Below are 26,881 nucleotides of genomic sequence, written 5' to 3'. Positions count from 1 at the left end.
ATAAGAATAAAAGATGAAGTACTTTTATGCATGTTGCATTTGAAAAGTGTCTGTTCTCACCACAGACTACCACAGTAGTGTGTGCACATAGAGAATAAAGAGTTTAAGATGGGGGGGGGGGGAGGAGGAGGAGGAGGGATTTAGATAATAAACCTACAGATTATTTCACTTAATATTCTTTGAAGCCCTAGGAGGTAAATAACGTCTTGTTTTATAGGTGAGACAGGTCTGCGTAAGTTACATAACTTATTAAATATATGATCTTGGGCATGTGGCAAAATAGATTTTGAACCTAGATCAGTCTGATTCTGAAACCCAGACATGCTACTAAACCTGTTTATGCTTAATGAATTTGATTAAGGTTTATAGACTATCAATCACAAGCAAAGGATTAAAAGCTATTGCTATGATCAATGATGGGCATTACCTTCCTCCAAAAACTTCATTTAACTGTTTACCTATCAAAATTACCTAATACTAGCAAAACTTTAAACACTGAAATTTTTCTCAAACAACCATATTTTCATCTACTTTGTTGCCATTTATGAATTAGAAATTTTATTCAGGGTTCCTTTAGGTAAAAAAAAAAAAATACATGTTTTTTATTACTAAAAAAAAAAAAGAAATAATATATCATTTCTTTGTATGTCGTATTATTACTAAAAATAAAATCTTGTTTGCAAGCAGAATTTAATTTCTATATTGGTGGATTTCTTTAGTTTCCAAGGTAAGAAAAAAATACTTGACTACTTCTCATATTTTTAAGTAGATTTACTCTTATTTAGACCAAATCAAAGTATTTTTTATAGAACCCTGCTCAAATTGTGCTATCTCATTTCAGTTACACCACAACTCCAATCAGGAATTGTGCTTGTTCTGTGGATTTGCTTTTTTTTTTTTTTTTTTTTTTAATATTTGGGTGCCGAGAAACCAGGCTTTGAACAAAACATTTATGTAACATAACATAGACTGTAAAGTGCTGTGTCACATTACACATGAATAAAAAAAGATATCCAATTATATAAGTACTTTAAAAATGATTTTTTAATCTTTTACCCTTTTTAGTTTCTTTCAAATTCTGTTTTCGTTTTAATTTGGTAAATTTAGATGTTTATTAGACACTGTTGTGATACATGAGCTCACTGCATTCCGCTTGAGTAATTGGGGAAAGCATAATATTGGGCTATAGAGTGGGATTGTTGAAATTTGAGGAGGGTTTATAGATAAAGTAATTTTAAAATTAGAATATGATAGATAAGTGATTGGAGGTAAGTAATATTAAAATTATATCACCTAAAGAATGTTACTCTTTCTGTTTCTACAGTGAAAAAGACTTAAAGTTGACCTGCTGTCATCATGATTTGTGGCTACTCATCCTTTAAATTAAGGGAATAAATAATAGATTCTTTCTTTATATATCAGTATGTTTAAAAAAAAAAATCTTTCTCTTTAGGATTGGCAACCTCCATTTGCATGTGAAGTAAAAAGCTTTCGTTTCACTCCCAGAGTCCAGCGCCTGAATGAACTTGAGGTGGGTGTTGTGTCACCATTTCTGCCTCCTGATTCATTGTTTATGTCAGGGCTCCAGTAGAGAACTTTGAGAAGCTTATGTACCAGGGCTCAGAATTAATGTTAATTGAGATTGAATGGAAGGAAGTTTCTGATAAAAACACATCATAAAAAGTAGTTGTTATAGTTTTTCCACTTAAATGGGATTATGGGAAGCTATTTTTTTTTTTTTTTTATTACAGGAAACTGTGTTTTTCATAGTGGAAATATCCAGTACTTACCTGCAGAGACCTGGAATTCTCAAGTTCTGTTTCCTTTGGCACTTACTATTCTATGAAAATTTTATGTTAATGTTGGAAGATTCTGTTTCTTGAGGTCTTTGGAAAGTAGGTTTTAAAATTTTATCAAAGGTTTTCAAAGGTTATATTTGGCCTTAACAGAACTTTTCCAGGACTCTTAATCTGATTTATTAGGATTTCCCTTTAAATATTATTTGTCTCTTTTATGTTTTCTAAATTGAAGTCTATTTAAATATTATTATTTTTCCTGTCTGCTGGATTATCAGAAGATACTTCGGTGTGGTAGAAAACTGTTTCAGAGTACAAAAGAGAATTCTTAGCTGAGGTTTAATATGTCATAGTAAGGTGGTTTTTTTCCCTTGATGTTTCTGAAACATTTATTTTCTGAGATTTTAATACTTTTTTTTTCCCTTTAAGTTTCTTGTAATTAGATACTTGATGAAGGATCTTAATATCAGTGGGGTAGAAAGTTAGTGTACCTGAGGTATATATAGTTTATACAGATGAAATGATAGAATGCTTAGAATAATCCGATTTACTACATTTTCTGTTTAGCTTAGTTAAGCCAACTCTTAGAAAGAAATTTCTTTGGTTGATAAAATATGAGAGCATTTCTCATAATTAGAGTGACTTTTTTGCCTTAGTGAATAAAGTTTATTAGTAGTATTTTCTCTCTTTATTATTGTCTTATTTTACAGGGTTGGACTGAGTGATACGAATTTCTTTAGAGAGATGAGTACCTCTGTTAAGTAAAGCTCATTTATTTTCAACCATAACTTAATTCCTATTTCTGGTTTCTGTTTTTTAATAATCTTAGGCAATGACCAGAGTGAGACTGGACTTCTTGGATCAGTTAGCAAAATTTTGGGAGCTCCAAGGATCTACCTTGAAGATTCCAGTGGTGGAGAGAAAAATCCTGGATCTGTATGCTTTGAGCAAGGTGAGGCTTGTACTTGGTTTAGAAATTGGAGCAGAGCCTAGTGAATCTGTGAAATTAGAAATTTCCAATAAACTTTATGGAAAACATTGTTGACTATGTGGGATTTGTTTGACAATGAAATGCAAGCATGAATAAATGTAAATGACAGATTCTGAAGTTACCTTTAAAATTATTTCATAATTTGTTATGAGATTTAACATATTTAATGATTCATACTAGTAGACTCTGATAAACATTATACAAAAGAAATGATGCCAATCTATTAATAGTATCTTGTGTTGAGGGTACGATGTCTTATGTTGAGCTTGCCATTTTTATTCTACTTCTGAATTGAAAATTTGTTAAAGAGATTCATTTGCTCACCATTCTTGAGTGTGGTACATATCAGTTGTATTAATACCTATAAGTAGTGTTAACTGAAGCCAGCATTATCCAGAATGAATAAGAGCTTGAAAACTTAAGAGTGAAGAGTTTAGACTGATTTTTACCTAAACTTATGTTAATTTTGTAACATTATATTTCCTAATGTGAAAAGAACTGACTGACCTGCAAGAGCATTTGAATTACCTTGAAAACCTGTTTTGTTAATATAATAAAATGTATGATTGTTCTGACTTGTGAGTAAAGACAGCTTGATTATCTGAGGAATTTTGCAAAACATCTGTTTTTGAGTGGTCTTTCATGTCTTTGATGTACTGTGTTGAAATAAAAAGTTACTCAAGTTACAGAGTTAATTTTGGAGATTTCACTATCAAGGAAAAATGAGACAAACATACTTAAATTATTTTTTGTGGGCATCTGGGTGGCTCAGTCAGTTAAGTGTCTGACTCTTGATTTCAGCTTAGGTCACGATCTCAAGGTTCATGAGATGCAGCCCTGGGTCAGGCTCTGCACTGACAGCAGCATGGAGCCTGCTTGGGATTCTTTCTCTCTGTGTTCTTCCCCTGCTTATGCTCACTCTTTTCTCTCACAATAAATAAACATCAAAAAAAACCACATTTTTTGTAACACATTTTTTTTAAGGCAACAAATTTATGATTTTTTGAGAGAGAGAGAGAGAGAGAGTGCCCATGCACACACTTGAGGGAGGGGCGGAGGGAGACGGAGAAGGGGAGAGTGAGAGAAAGAGAATCTTAAGTGGGTTCCACTCTTATTGCAGAGCCTGACACAGGTCTTGATCCCAGGACCTCAGGATCACTACCTGAGCCTAAATCAGGAGTTGGACATTCAACCAACTGAGCCACCCAGGCACCCTGTAATGCATTTTAAATTTAGTGTCAGGTTAGAATGCTCTAAAAATTCTGGGATGTGTAGTCTTATGCTAAAATATGGTTATAGGCTTCTTTCATCTGATAAAGTTTAGTACTGATATCAATAATTGAACACCATCCTGAGAATTATCTAGTATAGTTGTATGAAAATTGATGATACCAAAGAGCAAAGTATATGTGAATATGAGGGATGAGTTTGTGTCTTGTAGGGAACCATTAGGATAAAAATTTAGTTTTAAGGGTGCGCCTGGGTGGCTCAGTCAGTTAAACATCTGACTTCGGCTCAGGTCATGATCTCATGGTTTGTGAGTTCAAGCCCCGTGTCAGGCTCTGTGCTGACAGCTCGGAGCCTGGAACTTGCTTTGGATTCTGTGTCTTCCTTTCTCTCTACCTCTCCTGCTCCTGCTCTGTCTCTCTCACTCTCTCTCGAAAATAAATAAACAAAAGTCTTTATTAAAAAATTTTAAGAATTTTTTTCTTTTTTACATTTTTATTCAGTGAAAGCTTAATTATTAAGTTTTGCTATGTGATGCTGTTTAAAGTTCTGAATATGTTTGGTTCAATTTAGATAGTTTATTTTTTTTTAATTTTTTTTTTAACGTTTATTTATTTTTGAGACAGAGAGAGACAGAGCATGAACAGGGGAGGGGCAGAGAGAGAGGGAGACACAGAATTTGAAACAGGCTCCAGGCTCTGAGCTGTCAGCACAGAGCCCGACGCGGGGCTCGAACTCACGGACCGTGAGATCATGACCTGAGCTGAAGTCAGATGCTTAACCGACCAAGCCACCCAGGCGCCCCTTTAGATAGTTTAAAGAAATTTTCAAAAATTAATCATTAATAACAATAGGGTTGTGATAATTTTTGGCTAAAACTCCATGTACCTTGGTTTTATGGAATTTGCTAGAATAAGTATTTTATATAAGCAGATAATCTATCAAATTGAAGTTGTTCCTGTTTCAGTAATTTTCCAATTAAAAGGTAAATACCTAAAATAAATAAACATTAAAAAAAAAGAGTAGATTAAAAAAAAAACACTTGGAGGATACTTGGGTGTCTCAGTTGGTTAAGTGTCTGACTCTTGATTTCAGCTCAGGTCATGATCTCATGGTTCATGGGTTTGAGTTCTGCATTGGGCTCCCATGCTGACAGCAAGGAGCCTCCTTGGGATTCTCGCTGTCTCTCTCTGTCTCTCTGTCTCTCTCTCCTGTCTCCTTCCTTGCGTATGCAAGTGTGCTCTTGCTCAAATAAGAAAAAAAATTAACATTACTCTGATGGTAAATTAGATTGCATTCTTGGTTTTACTGAATTGTAGCATTTCAAAACTAAAAAGGGGCTTTAGAGGTAACCTGAATACCTAGTTGTTCACAGTTCTGTATTGTATTTGTCATCTTGCCAGTTTAACTCCATCTTGAGAAACCCATTCTTTTTGTGAAAAGAGAAAAACTACTAGTAAAATATATCTCATTTAAATACTTAAGAGAGTATGTTGAAAATATATTGTGATGAAAGGTTAAGTTTGATTGTCCTGGTGTTTATTGGAGTCTCGTCTTTTAAGTACCCATGGACATCTGTTTCCCCTAATCTTTGGGAGTGCTTATAAACCTAAGATGTAAAACTAAGAGGTAGATCTAAGTTTTGATTTGTAGTTGTTTTGTTTGCACGGTATAATACTTTGTTTCCGGTATAATACTTTGTTTCCTAAATGTCACCTAAATGGTGAGCTTGCTGCTTCTCACTACATGAACTTTTTTTCTTTACGTTGGGGGAAACTTAGAGGGCAATGCACAAATCTTAAATGGACAGTTGGATCAATCTTTTTTTCTTTTTTTTTTTTGGATCAATCTTTATATATGTATACACTCATGTAACCACCACCCAGATCAGGATGTAGAACATTTACAGGCTCTAGCAGGCTCCTTCGTCTCCCTTGTGGTCAGTACTTCTCCCCAGAGGTAATCACTATTCTGACCTCTGTCATTGAGTGAATATTTCATTACCATGACATTTTACTTTGTAGCGAGGAGCTCAGGGTGAAAACTACAGAAAATATGTGAGAGTTTATATATATGAGAGTTCTGATACGTTTAGGTTGTTGGGTATGCCCTTTACTTAAAAAGAGAAAAGATTATAATTGGCTGACAGCTGGTGAGCATCTCTGGAATTTGTGTTATTACAGACATGATTTTGAAACACTTTAATTCTCACTACTTTATAATGGGAAGCAAATTTTCAGTCTCAGTCGTTAAATTGTCAATTTGATGGTTTCCTGTGTTGATTAAATCATTTGTCTTCCTGGCTATTTTTTATTATAAAAAGTATTGCTTGGAATGTCTATAATTTAAAGGTGTTTGACATTAACAATTACTGTTTATAATCAGTGCAGCAAGGAACATTCATTCTAGCCCTTAACATTTTTTTGTCAATGTAATACTTTTTAAAATATAAGGCTTAAAATGAAAACCAACATTCTTCCTTCTCCACCTCTCCACTCCCATTCCCACTCCTCAGAGCTAATCATGTTCAATTCTTTTAGCCATTTATTTTTATATATTTTTTTTAACGTTTATTCATTTTTGAGAGACAGACCGTGTGAGTGGGGAGGGGCAAAGAAAGAGGGAGACACAGAATCCGAAGCAGGATCCAGGCTCTGAGCTGTCAGCACAGAGCCCGATGTGGGGCTTGAACTCACAGACCACGAGATTATGATCTGAGCTGAAGTCGAATGCTTCACTGACTGAGCCACCCCTAGCCATTTCTGATTTTGATTTTTGTATTTCTTTTTTTTTTTTTAACGTTTATTTATTTTTGAGACAGAGAGAGAGAGAGAGAGAGAGAGCGAGCGAGCATGAACGGGGGAGGGGCAGAGAGAGAGTGAGATAATCCGAAACAGGCTCCAGGCTCTGAGCTGTCAGCACAGAGCCCGACACGGGCTCAAACTCACGGACCGTGAGATCGTGACCTGGGCTGAAGTCGGACGCTTAACGGACTGAGCCACCCAGGCGCCCCTGATTTTTGTATTTCAAGTAATATACTCATGCTAGTTCATTTTTCAGTTTTAAATATTATACACTGTATTTCTACCATTAAAGATGGAGAAAGGGTGTAGGAAACCTAAATCCTTACATAATTCCCCTCTTCCATTCTAGTGTAGTTAGATCAGTTTTTTATTAATCAAACATTTTTACTCTAACTGTAAATACAAATATTATTTGTACCTGAGCCTTATAGTGTGCCATGATTGTTTCCTTATACCAATTTTTATTTTCCTTGGGGTTAATAATCCTCCTTGTTTTCATTTTGTAATATTTCTTTGTAACCATCAAAAATTTGTTTTCAGGTTTTCCAGCAGCAGTTTAAATCTCTCTGTATGCTTCACCTGTCAGGTAATCTATCAGTTTCACTTTGTTCTTGGAGCCAGTCCTCTGGAGTTCTATTTTCTGCTTCAATCCAGACTGCTTGTTTTTTAAGGTTAGCTGTCAGCTTGGAACTTCCTTTCACTGTTATCATTCTGGGAATTCCCTTTGCCTCTCTCCTTGTTTCAAATCTTCCTATTACTTGGTTCACTCCTATTTTGATGAAGCATTTCTTCTGTTAGTTTCATGAACAAGAAGGTAAATGGAATGTAAATTTTTTGCCTGTCTAAAAATGGTCTACTCTTACGCTTTAGTAGTAGTTTGGTGGGGTTTAAAAGTCTAGATTGTAAATTGTTTTCCTTTAACGTTTTGAAACTTTGTTCCATGATCTTTCAGCTTCCAGTGTTGCTTTTGAGAAGAATGATGCTGTATTAGTTCTTGTTGCTTCCTATGTGGCTTTCTTTTTCTTGAAGACATAGAACGTAATCTTTATTCCCAGTGCCTTGAGATTTCACAGTGGTATATGCATTAGTATGTGTTTATCTTCATTATATACATACGTGTTTGTTTCCTTTAAAGTTTTGCTTTTAATCACCTTTTTAAAAACTTAACAGATGGACATCCATTCCTTGATTTTTGGCCTTTGTTCATCTATCATTCTTAACAGTGAAAGTCCAGAACCTTTCACACTAATTGTAAAGTCCCACTAAACATTCAATAATGAACAAAGCTGTTTACATTTACCTTTTATTTTTGTCTAAGTCTTTATTAAGTTTATTGTAAGTAGGATCATCATAAGGGAATTTGTGAATCATTCCAGTCAATGATTCTAAGACTTTCATCCTTTTCCTGTCTTTCTCAGTGGCATAACTGTGGAGGAGACATTGCCAAGCAAAAGCAACACTTTGGTAGCACTCCATCTCAGAGCTGATTTTTAACTCCATGTAATGTGCCATATTGTCTTCCTTCATTTATACCTACACTATTGCCTTCTTCATAGCCTTTCTGAAACCCTCCTCCAGGAAACCTCATCTGAAGAGAGAATGTCCACTTCCTCATTTAATACCTGTTTTTTTAATTTTAGTTTTTTTAAGTTTATTTACTTTGAGGGAGAGAGTGTGCGCCAGTGTTGGGGGGCGCGGCGGGGGGGGGGGGAGAGTCGTAAGCAGGCTCTGCACTGTCAGTGTGGAGCTCCCTCCCCTCAGGGCTTGAACCCACAGACAGTGAGATCATGACCTGAGCCGAAATCAAGAGTCCGACACTCAACTAACTGAGCCACCCAGGTGCCCCTCCTCATTTAATATTTTTTATTGCGCTTGATAACTTTTCTAATCTGAACTCGTGTCTTTGAGTTTTTGTAACTTTTCTTGTGTTTTTTGTATTTGATAATTTCTTCCACTTTTCTCTCTTTTTGAACTTTTATTAGTTGGATGTGAGACTAATAACCTGATGCTAGATTATTAGACTATTAGACTGATCCTATACTTGGCTTACATATTTCTCGTAGGGTAGAGTCTCTTCTTTTCAAACTCTCTGAAAGTAAATCTCTAGTTTTCTGCTAGGGTTAGAGAGCAATAGTTGCCCGGCTGTGCTGACTGGGGGAGGTCTAATTGCTTTTATACAGGTTTTCAGCCAGTCCTGTTCTCTGTTTTACTGCCATCTCTGATTTTAAAGGTACTGCTGCTTCCATTTCTTAAGCCTTTCCAGGTTCTGTATTGGAAAGCTTCTCCTTGACTCTCTTCTGTTGAAGGTACTTGGTTGGTTTTTGGTTCTGCCTGCTAGGTTTTCACTTCTACATCTGCTTTTTTCTTGGTCCTTTGCCTTTTTGTTCCTTTACTGTCTTTTTTTTTTTTTTTTTTTTTTCAACGTTTATTTATTTTTGGGACAGAGAGAGACAGAGCATGAACAGGGGAGGGGCAGAGAGAGAGGGAGACACAGAATCGGAAACAGGCTCCAGGCTCTGAGCCATCAGCCCAGAGCCTGACGCGGGGCTCGAACTCACGGACCGCGAGATCGTGACCTGGCTGAAGTCGGACGCTTAACCGACTGCGCCACCCAGGCGCCCCCCTTTACTGTCTTTTTAATGGATGCTTGAGAGAGAGCTTTTAAGTAGAACACTACTACTTCATGTCTGTTAAAATTCTCTTGCTAACCAGACTTGGTTTTACACTGGACTGAAATTTTGGCCTTGATTAACATAACTCTTTGGTTAAATTTTGATTAAGGGCTTGTCTCCACTTTGTTCAGTTTAAGTGCATGGCATCTTTTGTAGGGCATGGCTCATAAGTGATATTTTTCTAGTGATAGTGGTGTGATATATTTCATGGCAAAATGTTTGGAGTAAATGGTTTATATTTTGAAATTATACATGATAATTCTTGAATCTGTCAGCTGAAGAAAACCAAGTGTAAAGTTTTGTGTGTTTTGATAGTATCGGGCCTTGTTAGATTGTTAGAGTGTTGTATGCATGATGCCAAAGTCATAGTTTTGATTTCTTTGTGAGATAGTTTCATCTTATTTCTTGGCTATACTCTGTGCTGGCTGTTATTTTCACAGCTGCATGCCGGTAATCATCTTAAAACTGGGTGGGAAAGCATGACTGGATCCATGAAGATATATCATTACTAATGGAAATTGAGCTTGAAGTGCTTTGAATATAGAGTATTGTGTAATGTAATGGTGATAATTGTATAATAAAGATTACTAAGAGAGCTGCTGTTTCCTTTCTAACTTCTCCCCACTTGCTTCAGCCACAGTGGCTTCCTTATTGCTCCTCAAACACTTGAGGCATGATTCCAACATGGGGCCCTTCCTCTTACTATTCCCTGTGTATCTGTTTGGGTAACTGCCTCACCTTGAAGGAGTCTTTCCTCACATTTCACCTTTATAATGAAGTTTTTTGTGACTGTTTAAATTTTTTTTTTTTAACGTTTATTTATTTTTTTGGGACAGAGAGACACAGAGCATGAATGGGGGAGGGGCAGAGAGAGAGGGAGACACAGAATCAGAAACAGGCTCCAGGCTCTGAGCCATCAGCCCAGAGCCCGACGCAGGGCTCGAACTCACGGACCGCGAGATCGTGACCTGGCTGAAGTCGGACGCTTAACCGACTGCGTCACCCAGGCGCCCCTGTGACTGTTTAATACTTCAGTTAACCTTCACTCTGCTACATGTGAGGCCTTTTAACTGGTTTTTAAAATTTCTTCCACAGGATTTATTACTTTCAAATTTACATGTTATGTGTATTGCCTGTTTTTCACCCTAAAATGTAAGCACCACGAAGGTAAAGATCTTTGTTTTATTCACAGATGTGTCTCAAGCACCTAGAACAGTAGCTGACAGTATAGAAGCACTGGAAAATATGAATGAAAGGCATTCTACTTCATCTGCTTACTTCCAGACAGCCCTCTAAAACACCTTCATTGTGTCTTCCTCTACACTACAAAATTGGAAAAATAAACTTTCTTCTCTTTATAATTTTCCCCTGGTTAGCCTCAGAGGGGGCTTCTCTGAGGGTGTGATAAAAACAGCTAAAGAATTAGAGATGTGTTCAGCTCTTGTGCATGTGAACTTATGTGTTTTCTACCAAGCTTTCACATACTTCTGTAGAGGGAAATTTTGCTTTGGTATAAGTTCATCTTTGTCTATAATAGCGTTGTAGAGCACAAGCGCTGAAAACATTTGCTTATTTATAGCACGCATACTTCCTGCCCACACACGTAGATATTATAATACTGCTCACATTGATACAGTGCTTATTTTGTCCTGGTTTTTCATGTTTTATTTAGTTTGTCTTCACAACTGCCTCATAATAAAGTGTGGGTGCTGTTAAATTGTTAATATTTTAATAATAGTGAATACTCCAAGACACATTATATAAGTTGCCCAAGGTCATACAATTATTAAGTAGTAGAGCTGGGATTTGAACTTTGGAAATCTGGCTCCAGAGTCCATGTTCTTAGCCTTTTACAAAAAGTTGTGGGAAAATCTGTGTAACATAAAAGTTACCATTTTTTAAGTGTACAGTGGCATTAAGTACATTCACAATATACGACCATCACTGTTCTTCATTTCCAGAACTTCCACTCTTCCTTCAGACCTCTATTCTACTTCCCCTCTCTATAAATTTGCTTATTCTAGGTGTTTCATATAAGTGGAATCATAAAATACTCATTTTTTTGTGTTTGGCTTATTTTACTTAGCATAATGTTTTCAGGGTTCATCATGTCACGTGTATTAATTTTACTCCTTTTTAAGGCTGAATAATATCCCATTGTATGTATATCACATTTGGTTTATTCATCTCCTGATGGACCTTTGGATTGTTTCTACGTTTTGACTATTGTGAATAATGTTGCTGTGAACATTGGTTTGCAGGTATCTGTTTAAATCCCTGTTTTCAGTTCTTTTGGGTGCAATTGTTGGATCATATGGTAATTCTATGTTTAACTTGTTTCTTAACTTTTTTTTTTTTTTTTAAAGTAAGCTCTGTGGTCAATGCGGGGCTCAAACTCGTGGCCCTGAGATCAAGAGTCTCCTGCTCCACCGACTGAGCCAGCCAGGCACCCCTCTCTTAACTTTTTTTTTGATACAGAGAAATACAGTAGTATATACTCAAAGAGGAAATTTTTTTTTTTGAGTTAAATGATTATGTCACAGTCCTTTTTATTCTGTTGTTAGTCAACTGAAGACTGAGACATACAGTATCAACTTCTGGAAGACAGGGAACCTTGATACATGTGTATTCTATATAGTGTCTTTTTGAAAAAATGTTTATTCATTTTTGAGAGAGAGAGTGTGAAGAGGGGAGGGGCACAGAGAGAGGTTGGACAACGGTCTGAAGTGGGCTCTGTGCTGACAGCAGCGAGCCTGATGTGGGGCTCCAACTCATGAGCCACAAGATCATGACCTGAGCTGAAGTTGGATGCTCAACTGACTGAGCCACCCCAGTGCCCCTATTTGGTGCCTCATTTGATGGGAGCATTCAGCCACATTGGCCAGTTTATCTCATCTTTTCCTACATTAATACATTCTATGGTATGTTCTTTAGTAAGTCTGCTACTGTAATCTCATTTTTCTCCATCATTCCTTCATAAACTTCCATGTAAAACTTCTCCTTTTGAAAAAGTATAGCCTTTCCAAAATATCCTCTGAATCCATTGTTTGCTTGACATTTTTCTTTTGTTTCCTCTTTCTTTCATTCCTCTCTTTTGGGGTAGGAGGGACAGAGGGAGAGGGAGAATCCCAAACAGGCTCCATGTCCCACGTGGGGCTTGATCTCATGACCTTGAGATCATGACCTGAGCCAAAATCAAGAGATGGATGCTCAACTGACTAAGCCATTCAGGTGCCCCTGTTTGCGTGACGTTTTTGTTAAATTCTGTAAGGTATTTAGTACATTTTCTAATTCACGATTTATGTTCATTTTGTGTCCTATATAACTTAATTTATAACTTAATTTATCCTTTTTTTCCTTAACATTTATTTATTTTTGAGAGACACAGAGTATGAGCAGGGGAGAGGCAGAGAGAGAGGGAGACACAGAATCTGAAGCAGGCTCCAGGCTCCAAGCTGTCAACACAGAGCCCGACGTGGGGCTCAAACTCACAGACTGCAAGATATGACCTGAGCCAAAGTCAGATGCTCAACTGTCTGAGCCACCCAGGCGCCCCTAACATAATTTATTCTTTTTTTTTTTTTTAAATATTTATTTACTTTTGAGAGACAGAGAGAGAGCATAAGAGGCAGAGGGGAAGAGAGAGAAGGAGACACAGAATCCGAAGCAGGCTGTCAGCACAGAGCCTGATGTGGGGCTTGAACTCACGGAGTGCGAGATCATGACCTGAGCCAAAGTCAGTGGCCTAACTGACTGAACCACCCAGGCGCCCCTTAATTTATTCTTTATAAAAATTTTGTTTTTAATGTTTATTTTTTAGAGAGGAGAGAGAGAGGGAGAGACAGAGCGCAAGCAGGGGAGGGGCAAAGAGAGAGAGAGAGAGACACACACAACCGAATCAGGCTCCAAGCTCTGAACTGTCAGCACAGAGCCTGAGGTGGGGCTCGAACCCATGAACCGTGAGATCATGACGTGAGCTGAAGTCAGACACTTAACCAACTGAGCCACCCAGGCGCCCTTTAACTTAACATTTATTCTTATGTTCATTTTTGGTCTGTTTTTAATTCATATTTTATATTGAGTTCCTTGTGGATATTGAGTACATAAACCTGTTAGTTTTCTCAAGGTATGTAACGTACAAAGTGTAAATCATTAAATGTTTTTGAGTGCCTAGTTCATGGAAAATAGACACAACATTAAAACTTCAAAAAATCATTGTCTTTATTTCATACTTTAAGTGTTGACAAGTTACAATTTTATGGGTATTTGTGGAAAGGAAATTAGAAATGTAAGCTCAGAATAATTTTTGTATTTAGCAGACAGATATAGAGTCAGAATACATGAATCTGTGTTTTTTTCTTAAATAATGTTTACTTCGTTTTCAGATTGTTGCCAGCAAAGGAGGTTTTGAAATGGTCACCAAGGAGAAGAAATGGTCTAAAGTGGGTAGTCGCTTGGGATATCTGCCAGGAAAAGGAACTGGGTCTCTTTTGAAGTCACACTATGAAAGAATTCTCTACCCATATGAGCTTTTCCAATCTGGTGTCAGCCTTATGGTGAGATGCATCATTTTTTTTTTTTTTTTTTTAAGGAGTGGATAAATCCAGTGGGCCAAATTTGAATGTTAGACTGTGTTCACCATAACAAGTTAGCAGTTAGTATAGGAAGTTAAATTTCTCCTGGTACCAAAATTTGGGATAGCAAGGTGTAGTTTAAAAATTGTGGCTGTTTTTGGTGCTTTACAAGATAAAGGCTAATGGGAATGAAGGCTATTTTCTTATTTATTTAAAATAAATCCTCATGACTTAAGCTTTTTGAAAAATTCCTCTTCGTTTCATGTATTTTTTTTTAACAGCTTTATCGAGGTATAATTTGCATACCATAGAATTCAGTCATTGTAGATACTGAATAAATTTAATAAATTACATATTTATGCAGTAATCACCACAATTCAGTTTTAGAATATTTCCATCAGCCCAGAAAGTTCCTTTGTGTTTAATTGTAGTTGGTTCCTATTCCTACCCTCAAACCCAGATAACAGCTGATCTGCTTTCTGGCTCTGTAGTTTTTTGCCTTTGTAGAAATTTCATAAAGATGGAATCATACAATATAATTTTGTGTCTGGCTTCTTTCACTTAGCCTAATGTTGAAGGTTCATCTATGTTTTAGCCTGTATTAGTACTTCATTCTTTTTTATGGCTGACAATATTCCATTGTATGGGTATACCATATTTGTTTATCCATCTACCAGTTGGTGGACAGTTAGATTGTTTCCAGTTTATGGCTATTATGAATAAATGCTATGAATATTCATGTATAAGTCTTTGTGTGGACATATGTTTTCATTTCTCTTGGGTAGATACCTAGGAGTGGAATTGCTGGGTTATATGGTAAGTTTATGTTTAACTTTTTAAGAAACTGCCAAACTGTTTTTCAAAGTGGCTGAACCATTTTACATTCCCACCAGTAATGTAGAGGCCTCCAGTTTCTTCGTCTTTGCCAACACTTGATATTGTCAGTTTTTTTGCTTATAGCCATTCTAGTGGGTGTGTAGTGGTATCTCATTGTGGTTTTAATTTTCATTTCCTTAATGATCAATGGTGTGCATCTTTTCATGTGCATATTAGCATTTGCATATCTTCCTTGATGAAGTGTCCGTTCCGATCTTTTTTTTATTGGGTTGTTTGTCATCTTATACTTCTTTCAAGAGTTTGCTATATAATCTGGATACAAGTCATTTATCAGATACATGATTTTACAAATATATTCTGCTAGTCTGTGGTTTGCCTTTTCATTTTTATAATGGTGTCTGTTTGAAGAATAGTTTATTGATTTCCCTCCTCCCTGCTTCTATGGATTGTGCTTTTATTGTCCTAAGAAATCTTTTCCTAACCCAAGGCCCCAAAACTACTTTTTGTTTTCATCTAGAAGTTTTATAGTTTTAACTTCTATATTTAGGTATGAGATCCATTTTCAGGGTGTGTGTGTGTGTGAGAGTGTGTGTGTGTGTAGTATGAGGTAAAAGTGTAAGTTCGTTTGTGGGGGGTTGTTAGGAATATCCAGTTGTACCAGTATCATTTGTTTAAATTTTCCCATTTATCTTGACACCTTTGTTGAAAATCAGTTGACTATAAATGTAGGTTTATTTCTGGTCTCCATTTTGTTCTTTGATCCATATATTTACCCTGATACTAATACTGTGCTGTCTTGAGTACTATAGCTTTATAGTAAGTTTTGATATCCAGTAGTATAAGTCTTCCAACTTGGTTCTACTTTTTTCAGAATTTCCAAACAATTTGCATTTCCACATAAATTTTAGGACTGACTTCTCAATTTCTACAACAAAAGCCTGCTAGGATTTTGATAGGGATTGTCTTGAATCTGTAGATCGATTGGTGGGTAGAACTATCACCTGCTTTCATGTAATTTTGGGGATTTATTGGAATTTATTATTTTTCTCCTGATTCTCAAATCTGACTTCTTATCAATGAATCTGCTCTCTTTGTGTGCTCTGATTCTTTAGGGTGTACAAATGCCTAATTTAGATCTAAAGGAAAAAGTAGAGCCTGAGGTTCTTGGCACTGATGTCCAAACTTCCCCAGAGCCAGGCACAAGAGTGAACATTCTGCCGAAAAGAACAAGACGTGTCAAGTCTCAGGTATCAGCTTCCATGGATCATTTTTAACATGCGTTTTAAGTGCATTGACTGCAGAACAGTTATGTGGTTATTGGAGGCAGTCACACACTGTTGTTCTTTAGAACTTGAAGAGACCTATTTTTCATTTACTTTTACAATAAAAAGGGAAGAAATGATAAAATTCAGTTTGATTTGATTTAGCAAGCTTTTTGTTAATTTTGAACAGTTTTTGAGAGGGATGACAAATCAGAGGGTGACTGGGTATTGTAGGGCCAGCGTTATAGACATGCTGATGATCTGTAGTATATTATATTTTCATGGTTAGAAGTGAGAGGAGTAGGAGAGGATGGTTTTATTTTTCACTCATTCCTTTAAAAGCTAGAGTATGAGCTTGTGTCTGAACCATTCCATTGTTAACTTCTAGAGTGTTCCTGTAGCCTAAAATATTTTTTTTCAGAAAAAAATGCCTTAATTTCCTTTTTGTGTTTCCTTGTCCTCCTTTTCCCATTCCCATTTGTGGCCCTCAAAGTTACATTTTTTAAAGTTGCTGGTAAAGACAGGTCTGTAGGTTGACAGTGAGATGCCCTTATAACTCTTAGATATGTTTCATTTAACCTGTGGTTGGATCAGAAGAGCAGCTTAACTTGATCCTAATCATTGATTTTAATATATCTAAAGAAACATTGTGTTATAAGAATGGAAATGATTCCCACTGAAAGTAGGAATGGGGGGGGTGTGGCTGGGTGGGCTGGGTTGCTCAGTAGGCTAAGCATCTGACTCTTGAGTTTCCACTCATGTCATGATCTCACAGTTTGTGGAATCAAGCAGCAGATTCTCTTTCTCCTCTCTCTGCTCCTACCCTGCTCATGCGCGCTCTCTCTCTCAGTCAATAAATCAACACTAAAAAAACAAAAGAAAGTGGGAATCAGAGAAGGGACTTGATCTATTCATTATTAATAAGACTTATTGGATCTAGGGTTGTGAGGAGTTCTGTTAGTAGAAAGGAAGGTAGTGATATTTCATCTTGCTTTTCTAGAGCTCAGGGGATATCTGTCTTTCATGCCATGGCAGCTTTCTTTGCTCTGAATTCATGTTCTTTATTTTATATTATTTTATTTATTAAAATTTTTTTTAATGTTTATTATTTTTCTTAATTTTTTTTTTTTAAGGTTTATTTATTTTTGAGACAGAGACAGAGCATGAACGGGGGAGGGTCAGAGAGAGAGGGAGACACAGAATGTGAAACAGGCTCCAGGCTCTGAGCAGTCAGCACAGAGCCCGACGCGGGGCTCGAACTCACGGACCGTGAGATCGTGACCTGAGCCGAAGTCGGATGCTTAACCAACTGAGCCACCCAGGCGCCCCTTTAATGTTTATTATTGAGAGACAGAGAAAGACAGAGGATGAACATGGGAGAGGCAGAGAGATGAGGAGACAGAGAATCGGAAGCAGGCTCCAGGCTCTGAGCTGTCAGCACAGAGCCTGACGTGGGGCTCGAGCTCACAAACTGCGAGATCATGACCTGAGCTGAAGTCAGACACTTAACTGAAGTCAGACACCCAGGCGCCCCTCTTTTTTTTTTTTTTTTATGTTTATTTATTTTTGAGAGAGAGAAAGAGAACGAGTTGGGGAGGGATAGAGAGAGAGGGAGACCCAGAATCTGGACCAGGCTCTAGGCTCCGAGCTGTCAGCACAGAGCCCAATGGCCCAATGTGGGGCTTGAACTCATGAACTGTGAGATCATGACCCAAGCCAAAATTGGACACTTAACTGACTGAGGCACCCAGGCGCCCCTGAATTTATGCTCCTTAAATAATCTCCTTAATAATAATTTAGCTTCTTAAGTACTTTGATAACAGAAAGTAAGTGTCTTGAATGAGGAGTGTGAATTTAATAGAAATTCAATGGAAAGTGAATTATAAGTTATAACATATTCATTAATTAGTGAGTTATCAATATATAATATAAATCAGTAATTCATAATTTAGTTATATATTATAATTACATAGTATTTATAACTTACATTTATCATAGTAGGAATTCTTTCTTAAAAAATTTTTATTTAATGTTTATTTATTTTGAGACAGAGAACAAGTAGGGGAGGAGCAGAGAGCGGGGAGAGAGAATCCCAAGCAGGCTTTGCACTGTCAGGGCAGAGCCTGACACAGGACTCAGATCGTATGATCATGAACTGAGCTGAAATCAAGAGTTGGATGCTTAACTGCCTGAGTCACCCAGGCGCCCATATCAGTAGAAATTCCTAATTATAAACCATTATAAATTGGTAAACTCTGGCTTAGATTTTTATTACTGTGGTTGATCTCAGAAGTTCTGATCATCTTTGGATATATAGTGATGATTCTATTTTAAGACAAACAGTTGAAGACTAGTCTCTGACATGATGATTCACTTTTGAAGAGTTGCCCCAAGTGGCCCTGCGCATCTAATCATTGGCCAGCTTGTGATGAAATTTTTTGATGTTCCTTTGAAACCAGAAAAAGTCCTGCTGCTGGTTGCCTGTACATATTATAAGAAAAGGACAACATAGAATGTTTTACCTATTGTAATAATTGTCACTGTAGTCAGATTGGTTGATATCAGGTAGAAAGTAGAACTATTTTAGAATTTTTTTTCTCCAAAGATCTATTCATTCATTCCCTCATTCATTTTATTCATTCATTCATTCATTCATTCATTCGTGTGTGTGTGTGTGTGTGTGTGTGTGTATGTGTATGTATTTATTTCATCTCTACACCCACTGTGGGGCTTGAACTCAACAACCGAGATCAAGAATCACATTCTCTTCTGACTGAGCCAGCCAGGTGTCCTTAGGATTTTCAGTTAAGAATTTCTTGGGGCGCCTTTGTGGCTAAGTTGGTTAAGTGTCCGACTTTGGCTCAGGTCATGATCTCACAGCTTGTGAGTTCGAGCTCTGTGTCAGGCTCTGTGCTGACAGCTCAGAGCCTGGAGCCTGCTTCAGATTCTGTGTCTCCCTTTCTGCCCCACCCCACTCACACTCTGTCTCTGTCTCTCTTTTTTTTTTTTTTTAACTTTATTTATTTTTGAGACAGAGAGAGACAGAGCATGAAGGGGGGAGGGGCAGAGAGAGAAGGAGACACAGAATCAAAAGCAGGCTCCAGGCTTTGAGCCATCAGCCCAGAGCCTGACGCGGGGCTCGAACTCACGGACCGTCAGATCGTGACTTGGCTGAAGTCGGACGCTTAACTGACTGCGCCACCCAGGCGCCCCTGTCTCTCTTAAAAATAAACAAACATTAAAAAAATTTTTTCTATAACTCTTGGGCGCCTGGGTGGCTCAGTCAGTTAAGCATCTAACTCTTGATTTTGGCTCAGGATCTCACACTTGGTGAGATATGAGCTGAGAGTGCAGAGCCTGCATGGGATTCTCTTTCTGTCCCTCCCTGTCTTGGGTGGTATATGTGCTCCCTCTCTCTTTTTTTTTTTTTTTTTTTTTCTTAAAATAAGTAAACATTAAAAAAAGAAAAGAATTTCTTCAACTCTCAATTTATCCCTAATTACTGTATTGCCAAGTCTGCCTCATTCCTAGTCTTCAGTTTCAGAAAGAAAATAAAGGCTTTCTGGTAGAACTCCTTCAACTTCTTGCCCCATACACAGAATTGTTAGTATTCATTCTTAATTTCTGCCAATCTCAGTGGGCAAAGGGTACCTTTGTTTCTAAGGATAATCCTTCCACATCCATCCTTTCTGGCTTCTTTAGTGATTTCAATATTACCAGTTGTGAAATCTTTCTCTCCTACCTTCTCTGTCTGCTTGGATCTTCTTTTACCCCCAGTGTAAACATGTTTATGTATCATCTTAAAACAAAAACTCTCTTCCTAGATAGTGCCTTACTCCTTGCCTCTCTAAATGAACTTCATTTTTTTATATTAAAAAAATTTTTTTTTAATATTTATTTCTGAGAGACAGAGCGCATGTAGGGGAGCGGCAGAGAGAGAGAGGGAGAGAATCTGAAGCAGGCTCCAGGCTGAGATGTCAGCACAGAGCCCGACATGGGGCTTAAATTCATAAACCACAAGATTATGACCTGAGCCGAAGTCGGATGCCCAACTGACAGCCACCCAGGTGCCCCTCTAAGTGAAGTTTCTTGAAAAATAGTCTGTGTTGTCTTGTTTCCTCAGTATCTGCGTAGCTTTTTTACTTTTTTATTTTTTTATTTTTGAGAGAGAAGGAGCATAAGTGGGTTGGGGGGGGGGGCGGGCAGAGAAAGAGGAGACACAGAATGCAACACAGGTTCCAGGTTCTGAGCTGTCAGCACAGAGCCCAGTGAGGGGCTGGAACTCAGACTGCGAGATCATGACCTGAGCCAAAGTTGGACATTCAGCCGACTGAGCCACCCAGGCGCCTCTTTGCTGAGCTTTCATACTCTGTAATCTGACATTGAGTAAAATCATTTTATTGAAACTGCACTACCTAAGTTACCACTGAGTTAATAATTGTCGGAAGCTGAGTACATTTTTTTTAAATTTCTTATCTTACTTCATCTCTGGTCACATATACATTTAATATGGTTGTTGACTCCTCTCCTTGAAATTCAATTATCTTGATTTTTCTTTGGCTTTCATGATGCCTCTCTCCTGGTTATTGTCTTCACTCTCTGACCTTTCCTTAGTCATCTTTGTTCTCTTTTCTCATTGCCTTTTACTTGGTGTTTTTAGTCGTTTCCTATCTTTACTCTCCCTAGCTGTGTATCTACCCTGTGATTTCAGTTACTACCTATACACTCAAGAATCCTAAATATGTCTTTAAAAAATTTTTTTTAACGTTAATTTATTTACTTCATTATTTATTTATTTATTTTTTAATGTTTACTTTAAAAAAAATTTTTTTTTAACATTTATTTATTTTTGAGACAGCATGAACACGGGAGGGTCAGAGAAAGAGGGAGACACAGAATCTGAAACAGGCTCCAGGCTCTGAGCTGTCAGTACAGAGCCCGACGCGGGGCTTGAACCCATGGACTGCGAGATCATGACCTGAGCTGAAGTCAGACGCTTAACCGACTGAGCCACCCAGGCGCCCCAATGTTTACTTTTTTTTGAGAGAGAGAGAGAGAGAGAGAGAAAGAGCACAAGCGAGTCAGGGACAGAGAAAGAGGGAGACATAGAATCTGAAGCAGGCCTCAGGCTCTGAGCTGTCAGCACAGAGCCTGGTGCGGGGTTCGAACTCACAGACCGCGAGATCATGACCTGAGCCAAAGTCGGATACTTAACCAACTGAGCCACCCAGGTGCCCCTATTATTTATTTATTTTTAAATTTACATCCAAGTTAGCGTATAGTGCAATAATGATTTCAGGAGTAGAGTCTGGTGATTCACCCCCTACGTATAACACCTAGTGCTTATCCCAACAAGTGTCCTCCTTAATGCCCCTTACCCATTTAGCCCATGCCCCCACACACAACCCCTCCAGCAACCCTGAGTTTGTTCTCTCTGTTTAAGGGTTTCTTATGTTTTGTTCCCCTTCCTGTTTTTATATTATTTTTGCTTCCCTTCCCTTATGTTCATCTGTTTTATATCTTAAATTCTTTTTTTAATGTTTTTTAAATAATTTTTTTAAATGTTTATTTTTCACAGAGAGAAAGAGAGACAGAGAGAGAGAGAGAGAGAGACAGAGTATGAATGGGAGAGGGGTAGAGAGAGAGAGAGAGGCAGACACAGAATCTGATGCAGGCTCCAGGCTCTGAGCTGTTAGCACAGAGCTCAACGTGGGGCTTGAACTCATGAACCTTGAGATCATGACCTGAGCTGAAGTTGGACACTTCACTGACTGAGTCACCCAGGTGCCCTGTTGTATTTTAAATTCTCAATATTTATTTATTTATTTAATTTTATTTTATTCTATTTGATTTTATTTTTTAAAATTTTTTCTTAAGTTTATTTTGAGAGAGAGAGTGAGCGGGGAAAGGGCAGATAGGGAGAGAGAAAGAGAGAGAGAGACAATCCCAAGCAGGCTCCACATTGTCAGCACAGAGCCTGCTGTGGGGCTTGAACGCATGAATTGTGAAATCTCTACCTGAGCTGAAATCAAGAGTTGGATGCTTAACTGACTGAGACATCCAGGCGCCCCAAGACTCCTAAATATGTTTTGACACCATGGTTATTTATTTTTGAGAGGGAGAGAGAGACAGAACGCAAGAAGGGGAGGGACAGAGAGAGAGGGAGATGGAGAATCTGAAGCAGGCTCCAGGCTCTGAGCTGTTAGCACTGAGCCCAGAGTGGGGCTTGAACCCATCAACCACGATATCATGACCTGAGCCGAAGTCAGAAGCTTAACTGACTGAGCCACCCAGGCGCCTAACTCTCCTAAATATGTCTTGTCACCATGTTTCTTTTCTGTTTACCTGGGATGTGTGTGTGTGTAGAATATACGTATACACGTGTACTTCTTGGTGTCCACGGCAGGTATGCTGAATTCAGTACACCTCAAACATTATTACCTTTTCTAAATCCATTTTTCATTTGTTATTTTCTAGCTCAGTGTCTTTGACAAGCCTTCCATCAGTCTCTTAAACAAAAAACAAGTTATGAAAGATATCCCACTCCCCCTTCTTCTATCACATCACTTGCTTTTCTCTGCTAGAGTTGTTTTTCATCTGCAGCCTCATTAGTGAGCTTTTTGAAAGCTCGTTTATACATTCAAGGTTTTACACTGAAGATAAATTACCTTTAATTACATTCAAAACTTTTTTTTTTTTTTAAGGGAATAAGCTGTTGGGCTGTATCTGTATAAATGTGCTTTTTATTTTCTGGAGGTACAATGAAAGTTTATACTTGTATCTCACTGCATCATATCTGATTGCAGAAATTAAAGCATAATTTACAAGAAAAAAATAGAAAACAGTTTGTGAAGGGTTATCAAATCCTTAGCATATTTATACTTTAGAATGAAGCCCATAATGCCAATATGTCTCATTATTAGTGACACTAAGTTTGAGCCAATTTCTCCATTATACTTAAATTAGTATAATCAAATCAAAGTTTATGTGTATTAAAATGCCATTTTGGTTGGTTTGGCTCTTACATGATCATAGGTAGTTTGGTTCTTATATGATCATAAGGTAGTCTGTATTTTGTCCTGGTTTATTTTTATTCTTACTGACTATATTTTTAGTAAATTTTGGTTATTTATTTAGTGTACATTCAGAGCGTATGGGCCATCTGAATTCATGATGTAACACTTGTGTCTACCAGGATGCTCTCGTCTTCAAGTACTAGAATGCCAAATGACATCAGTTTAAACATTAACAACACAGTTTTCACATAAGGACACGTTTTTCACATAAGATTTACAGGTATAGGTAGTTCTAGGATTGATGCAGCAACTGCACATTGCCATGAAGGGCCAGGCTCTTTCCATCTTTCTGCCTTGCTTTCTTCAGTGTGTGGGTAATATATTTCTTCCTAATTGCATTGTGGTTGCTGCATAGTCCAGCACCATACTTTCACCAGGTGAATCTCCTAGCAGTATGGAAGGAAGTTGGGACAAAAGGCTTACTCTTCGAGAAGCTTTTTCTCATTAGAAGATGAACATCTTCCCAAGAGACTTCCAGTAGACATTCTTTGTGTCTCATTGGCTAGACCAGGGTAACATTTCTACCTCTGGCTAGGTCATCACTAATAATGAGAAATGGCATGACTGGCTTAGGATAATCATTCATCTCATGGACTAGGCATACTGCCTTCTGTTCAAAGAAGGATGTCCATTAGCAAGTTAGAAGTGAGGATCTCTGTTGAGTTATTACCAATATTATATTGGTTATTACCAGTATTATTTGTCTTTGGACAGAACTTAATTGACAACTGTGCTTTTCTTAGAGATAGGTTTTCTTTTGTTGAAAGGAAGCTGGGTGTTGCATAGTGCTTGGATGACTGTTCAACTGTTGTAATGAGGCAGTGAGTGGATTTAGAGAGAAGAAATCAGTTAATTTTTTTCTCATTTTGAAGAGGATCTTGAAATTTTTCTTGGTTAGGAAAATAAATATATGAATCAGAATTAATTAGATAATACGAGTTTTGTTTATTGTTTTAGTCAGAATCTGGAGAGGTGAATAGAAACACGGAACTGAAGAAACTTCGAATTTTTGGGGCTGGCCCTAAGGTTGTGGGCCTAGCAATGGGAGCAAAAGATAAAGAAGGTAAAATCTGTTATTTGGTCATGAAAAGAAATAAGGTAATAAAAATAATATTTGAATTGCGGTCTGCCTTGGGATTTTCTTGAGTGTAAACTTGCAGTATGGTTTTTAGATCACCCTTTACAGCAGATAATCTTGAATTTAAGGCTTGAGGAACCATATTTTATTGAATTTTTATATTTGAAAGAGATAAATTTTCATTTTTATGTCTGATATGTGACAGAAATTTATAGTTTCTGAATGCTTTAGTTTATGAGAGAGTGGTGAAATAAATGGTTCTTACTTGGTGATCTAAAGCTTTTAAATTCAGAGACAGGGTTCCGTGACCTTTACTATTGACATGTACTGCGGGGAGTTCATGACTTACATTTTAATTCCAATTTTGTTGTTTTTCCATAATTATCTTGATACATTATGACACTTCATTTAAAAAAAACTGTGAAGAAAGCCTAGTTACTCTCAGCTTAGTATGTTTGAAACAACTTGTGAGTAAAATTTCTAATGTAAAGGTCAAGTTTTGCTGTTCTATGTACATGTCAGTTTGAAAACTCAGTTTAACAAAGGTTGTGTTGGATTTGTTTTTAGTATATATGAATTTATGAAGTGCTATAATCACAAGTCACATTAGTTATTATCCATTTCATGATATAAATCACAATTCAGATTGTGGACGAGAACTCTGGAGGATCAGATAATATTGTCCCATCACTCTAAAAACATTCAGTGTGATAGGACTTACCAAATACATTATGATATTTATTATCACCCTTTTAAGAATTAAGCACTTAATTGTCTTTTTCATTCTTGTACTTAATGCATTGGCTGGCAGTGATCTGAAAACTAGTCTCAAGTTAGTCCCTGATAAGTACTACATACAGGCAGTATAGAATTAGTAGTTAAGCTCTCTAGAGCTTGATTGCCTGGAATGGATTCCCAAATCTGCCTCTGACTGGCTTTATGATTTTGGGCAAGTTACTTCTCTATACTTTAGATTCTTTATCTTCAATGGGGATAGTAGCATATCTACCTCATAGTGTTGTGAGTTTTAATTTAAATAATTTTAAGTAGTGTCTGGTCCAGAGTAAGCTCTCAACATTAGTTTTTACTATTATTATATAACTATTTTTATTTCAAGATGAGGTCTCCCGAAGACGAAAAGTTACCAACAGGTCAGACGCATTTAACATGCAAATGAGACAACGGAAAGGAACTCTCTCTGTTAACTTTGTAAGTGTTCTGAGATGTGTCAGGAGGGAAAGGATTTATTTTTAGTTTTGCACTTTTTTATCTCATTATGTATTAGTATGCCATTTGGTTAGTTCATTTGGTTAGAAGACTAGATGGTAAATTTAAAGTTGCAGCTTTCGTTTATGTAATGTTAACCTTGCTTTGTCCATTTACATTGACTCTTCCCCTAAGTTATACTCATGTATACCTTGTGAATGAGAGAATAAGAATCTAAATTCTTGAGCTGTATTGTGGACGGTGCTCAGTATTCGTTCTCTACAAAGAGTGTTTGTGTATAGGAAGGATGACATGGTGTATTTTATTTATAGAAATTGACTTTCAAGTGGTCTAGAAAGTCTTTCTTTATTCTGATACCTTGATATGCTTTTATTAAGTAGAAGTGCTGAGGAAATTGAGGAGATTTTATGAAAACCTGTTTAAATACAGTCATTTAAAAAATATTCAGGATTTAAGTTATGTGTACTTTTTAGTATACATTATTTTGTTTCAGTTAAGGAATTCCTGGTAAAAATTCAGTATTACTTATTGTAGAAAATAGACTTTTATTTTGTTTGTTTTCTAACAGGTTGATCTCTATGTTTGTATGTTTTGTGGTCGGGGAAATAATGAAGATAAATTGCTTTTGTGTGATGGATGTGATGACAGCTATCATACATTTTGTTTAATTCCCCCACTACCTGATGTGCCCAAAGGAGACTGGAGGTGTCCTAAATGTGTTGCTGAGGTACAAGCCTAAACTTTATAGATTCTTTTTTAATTAATAACAATAATATACACATACACACATACAGTAAATCCAATTTCCAAAAGTGCTTGCTTTGTTCTTCAATGTTTAAAATCGCTAAGATTTTTTTTTTTTTTTGAGAGAGAGAGAGAGAGAGAGGGCACAGGTAAGCAAGAGGCAGAAAGAGAGGGAGAGAGAGAGAGAGAAAGAGAGAGGTGGCGCTCATCCAGGGTTCATGTTTTACCTGAAACAGGGCTTGTGCTTACCCGAATCGGCAGAGCACTAGCTCTCCTGAAGCAGGGCTCGAGCTCACCCAGTGTGAGACTCGAACTCGTAAGCTGTGAGGTCATGACCTAAGCTGAAGTCAGATGCTTAACAACTGAGCCACCCAGGTGCCCTAAAATATCTAGGATTTTTTAAGAGCAATATTGAATGAAAATGTAACAGTTGTATTACAGCAGTTTGCCTTTCAAAAACTCTTTTTCTGACTATCAGTTAGATAATTCTGTTTATTGCTGTAGGTGAATGATACTCTTGCTCAGAAGGTTCATATTCCTGGAAACCTGGCTGGCTCAGTCGGAAGAGCATGTAACTCTTTCTTTAAATGTTT

The 26,881-nt window shown here is 37.2% G+C and overlaps 1 protein-coding gene across 2 annotated transcripts in view; it reads left to right on the top strand.

The window, feature by feature from the left end:
* The window catches only part of KDM5A (lysine demethylase 5A), a 99,998-nt gene that overhangs the window by 1,659 nt on the left and 71,458 nt on the right, over positions 1–26,881 (top strand). For both annotated transcript variants that reach the window (XR_005786759.1, XM_040462704.1), the window contains exons 2-8: positions 1,454–1,531; positions 2,626–2,748; positions 13,876–14,046; positions 16,014–16,148; positions 24,197–24,302; positions 25,435–25,526; positions 26,113–26,271. Coding sequence is in view for 1 of the 2 variants with exons in the window: in XM_040462704.1 (XP_040318638.1) it covers positions 1,454–1,531; positions 2,626–2,748; positions 13,876–14,046; positions 16,014–16,148; positions 24,197–24,302; positions 25,435–25,526; positions 26,113–26,271 (864 nt within the window). In the remaining variant the exon portion in view is untranslated. The remainder of the gene's footprint in view (positions 1–1,453; positions 1,532–2,625; positions 2,749–13,875; positions 14,047–16,013; positions 16,149–24,196; positions 24,303–25,434; positions 25,527–26,112; positions 26,272–26,881) is intronic.

This window comes from Herpailurus yagouaroundi, unplaced genomic scaffold (genome assembly GCF_014898765.1).
Source record: "Herpailurus yagouaroundi ecotype Mexico unplaced genomic scaffold, PumYag 355, whole genome shotgun sequence".
Taxonomy (NCBI): Eukaryota; Metazoa; Chordata; class Mammalia; order Carnivora; family Felidae; genus Herpailurus; species Herpailurus yagouaroundi.
The sequence above is the reverse complement of the archived record's forward strand: the minus strand, read 5'-3'. Positions and strand labels throughout refer to the sequence as shown.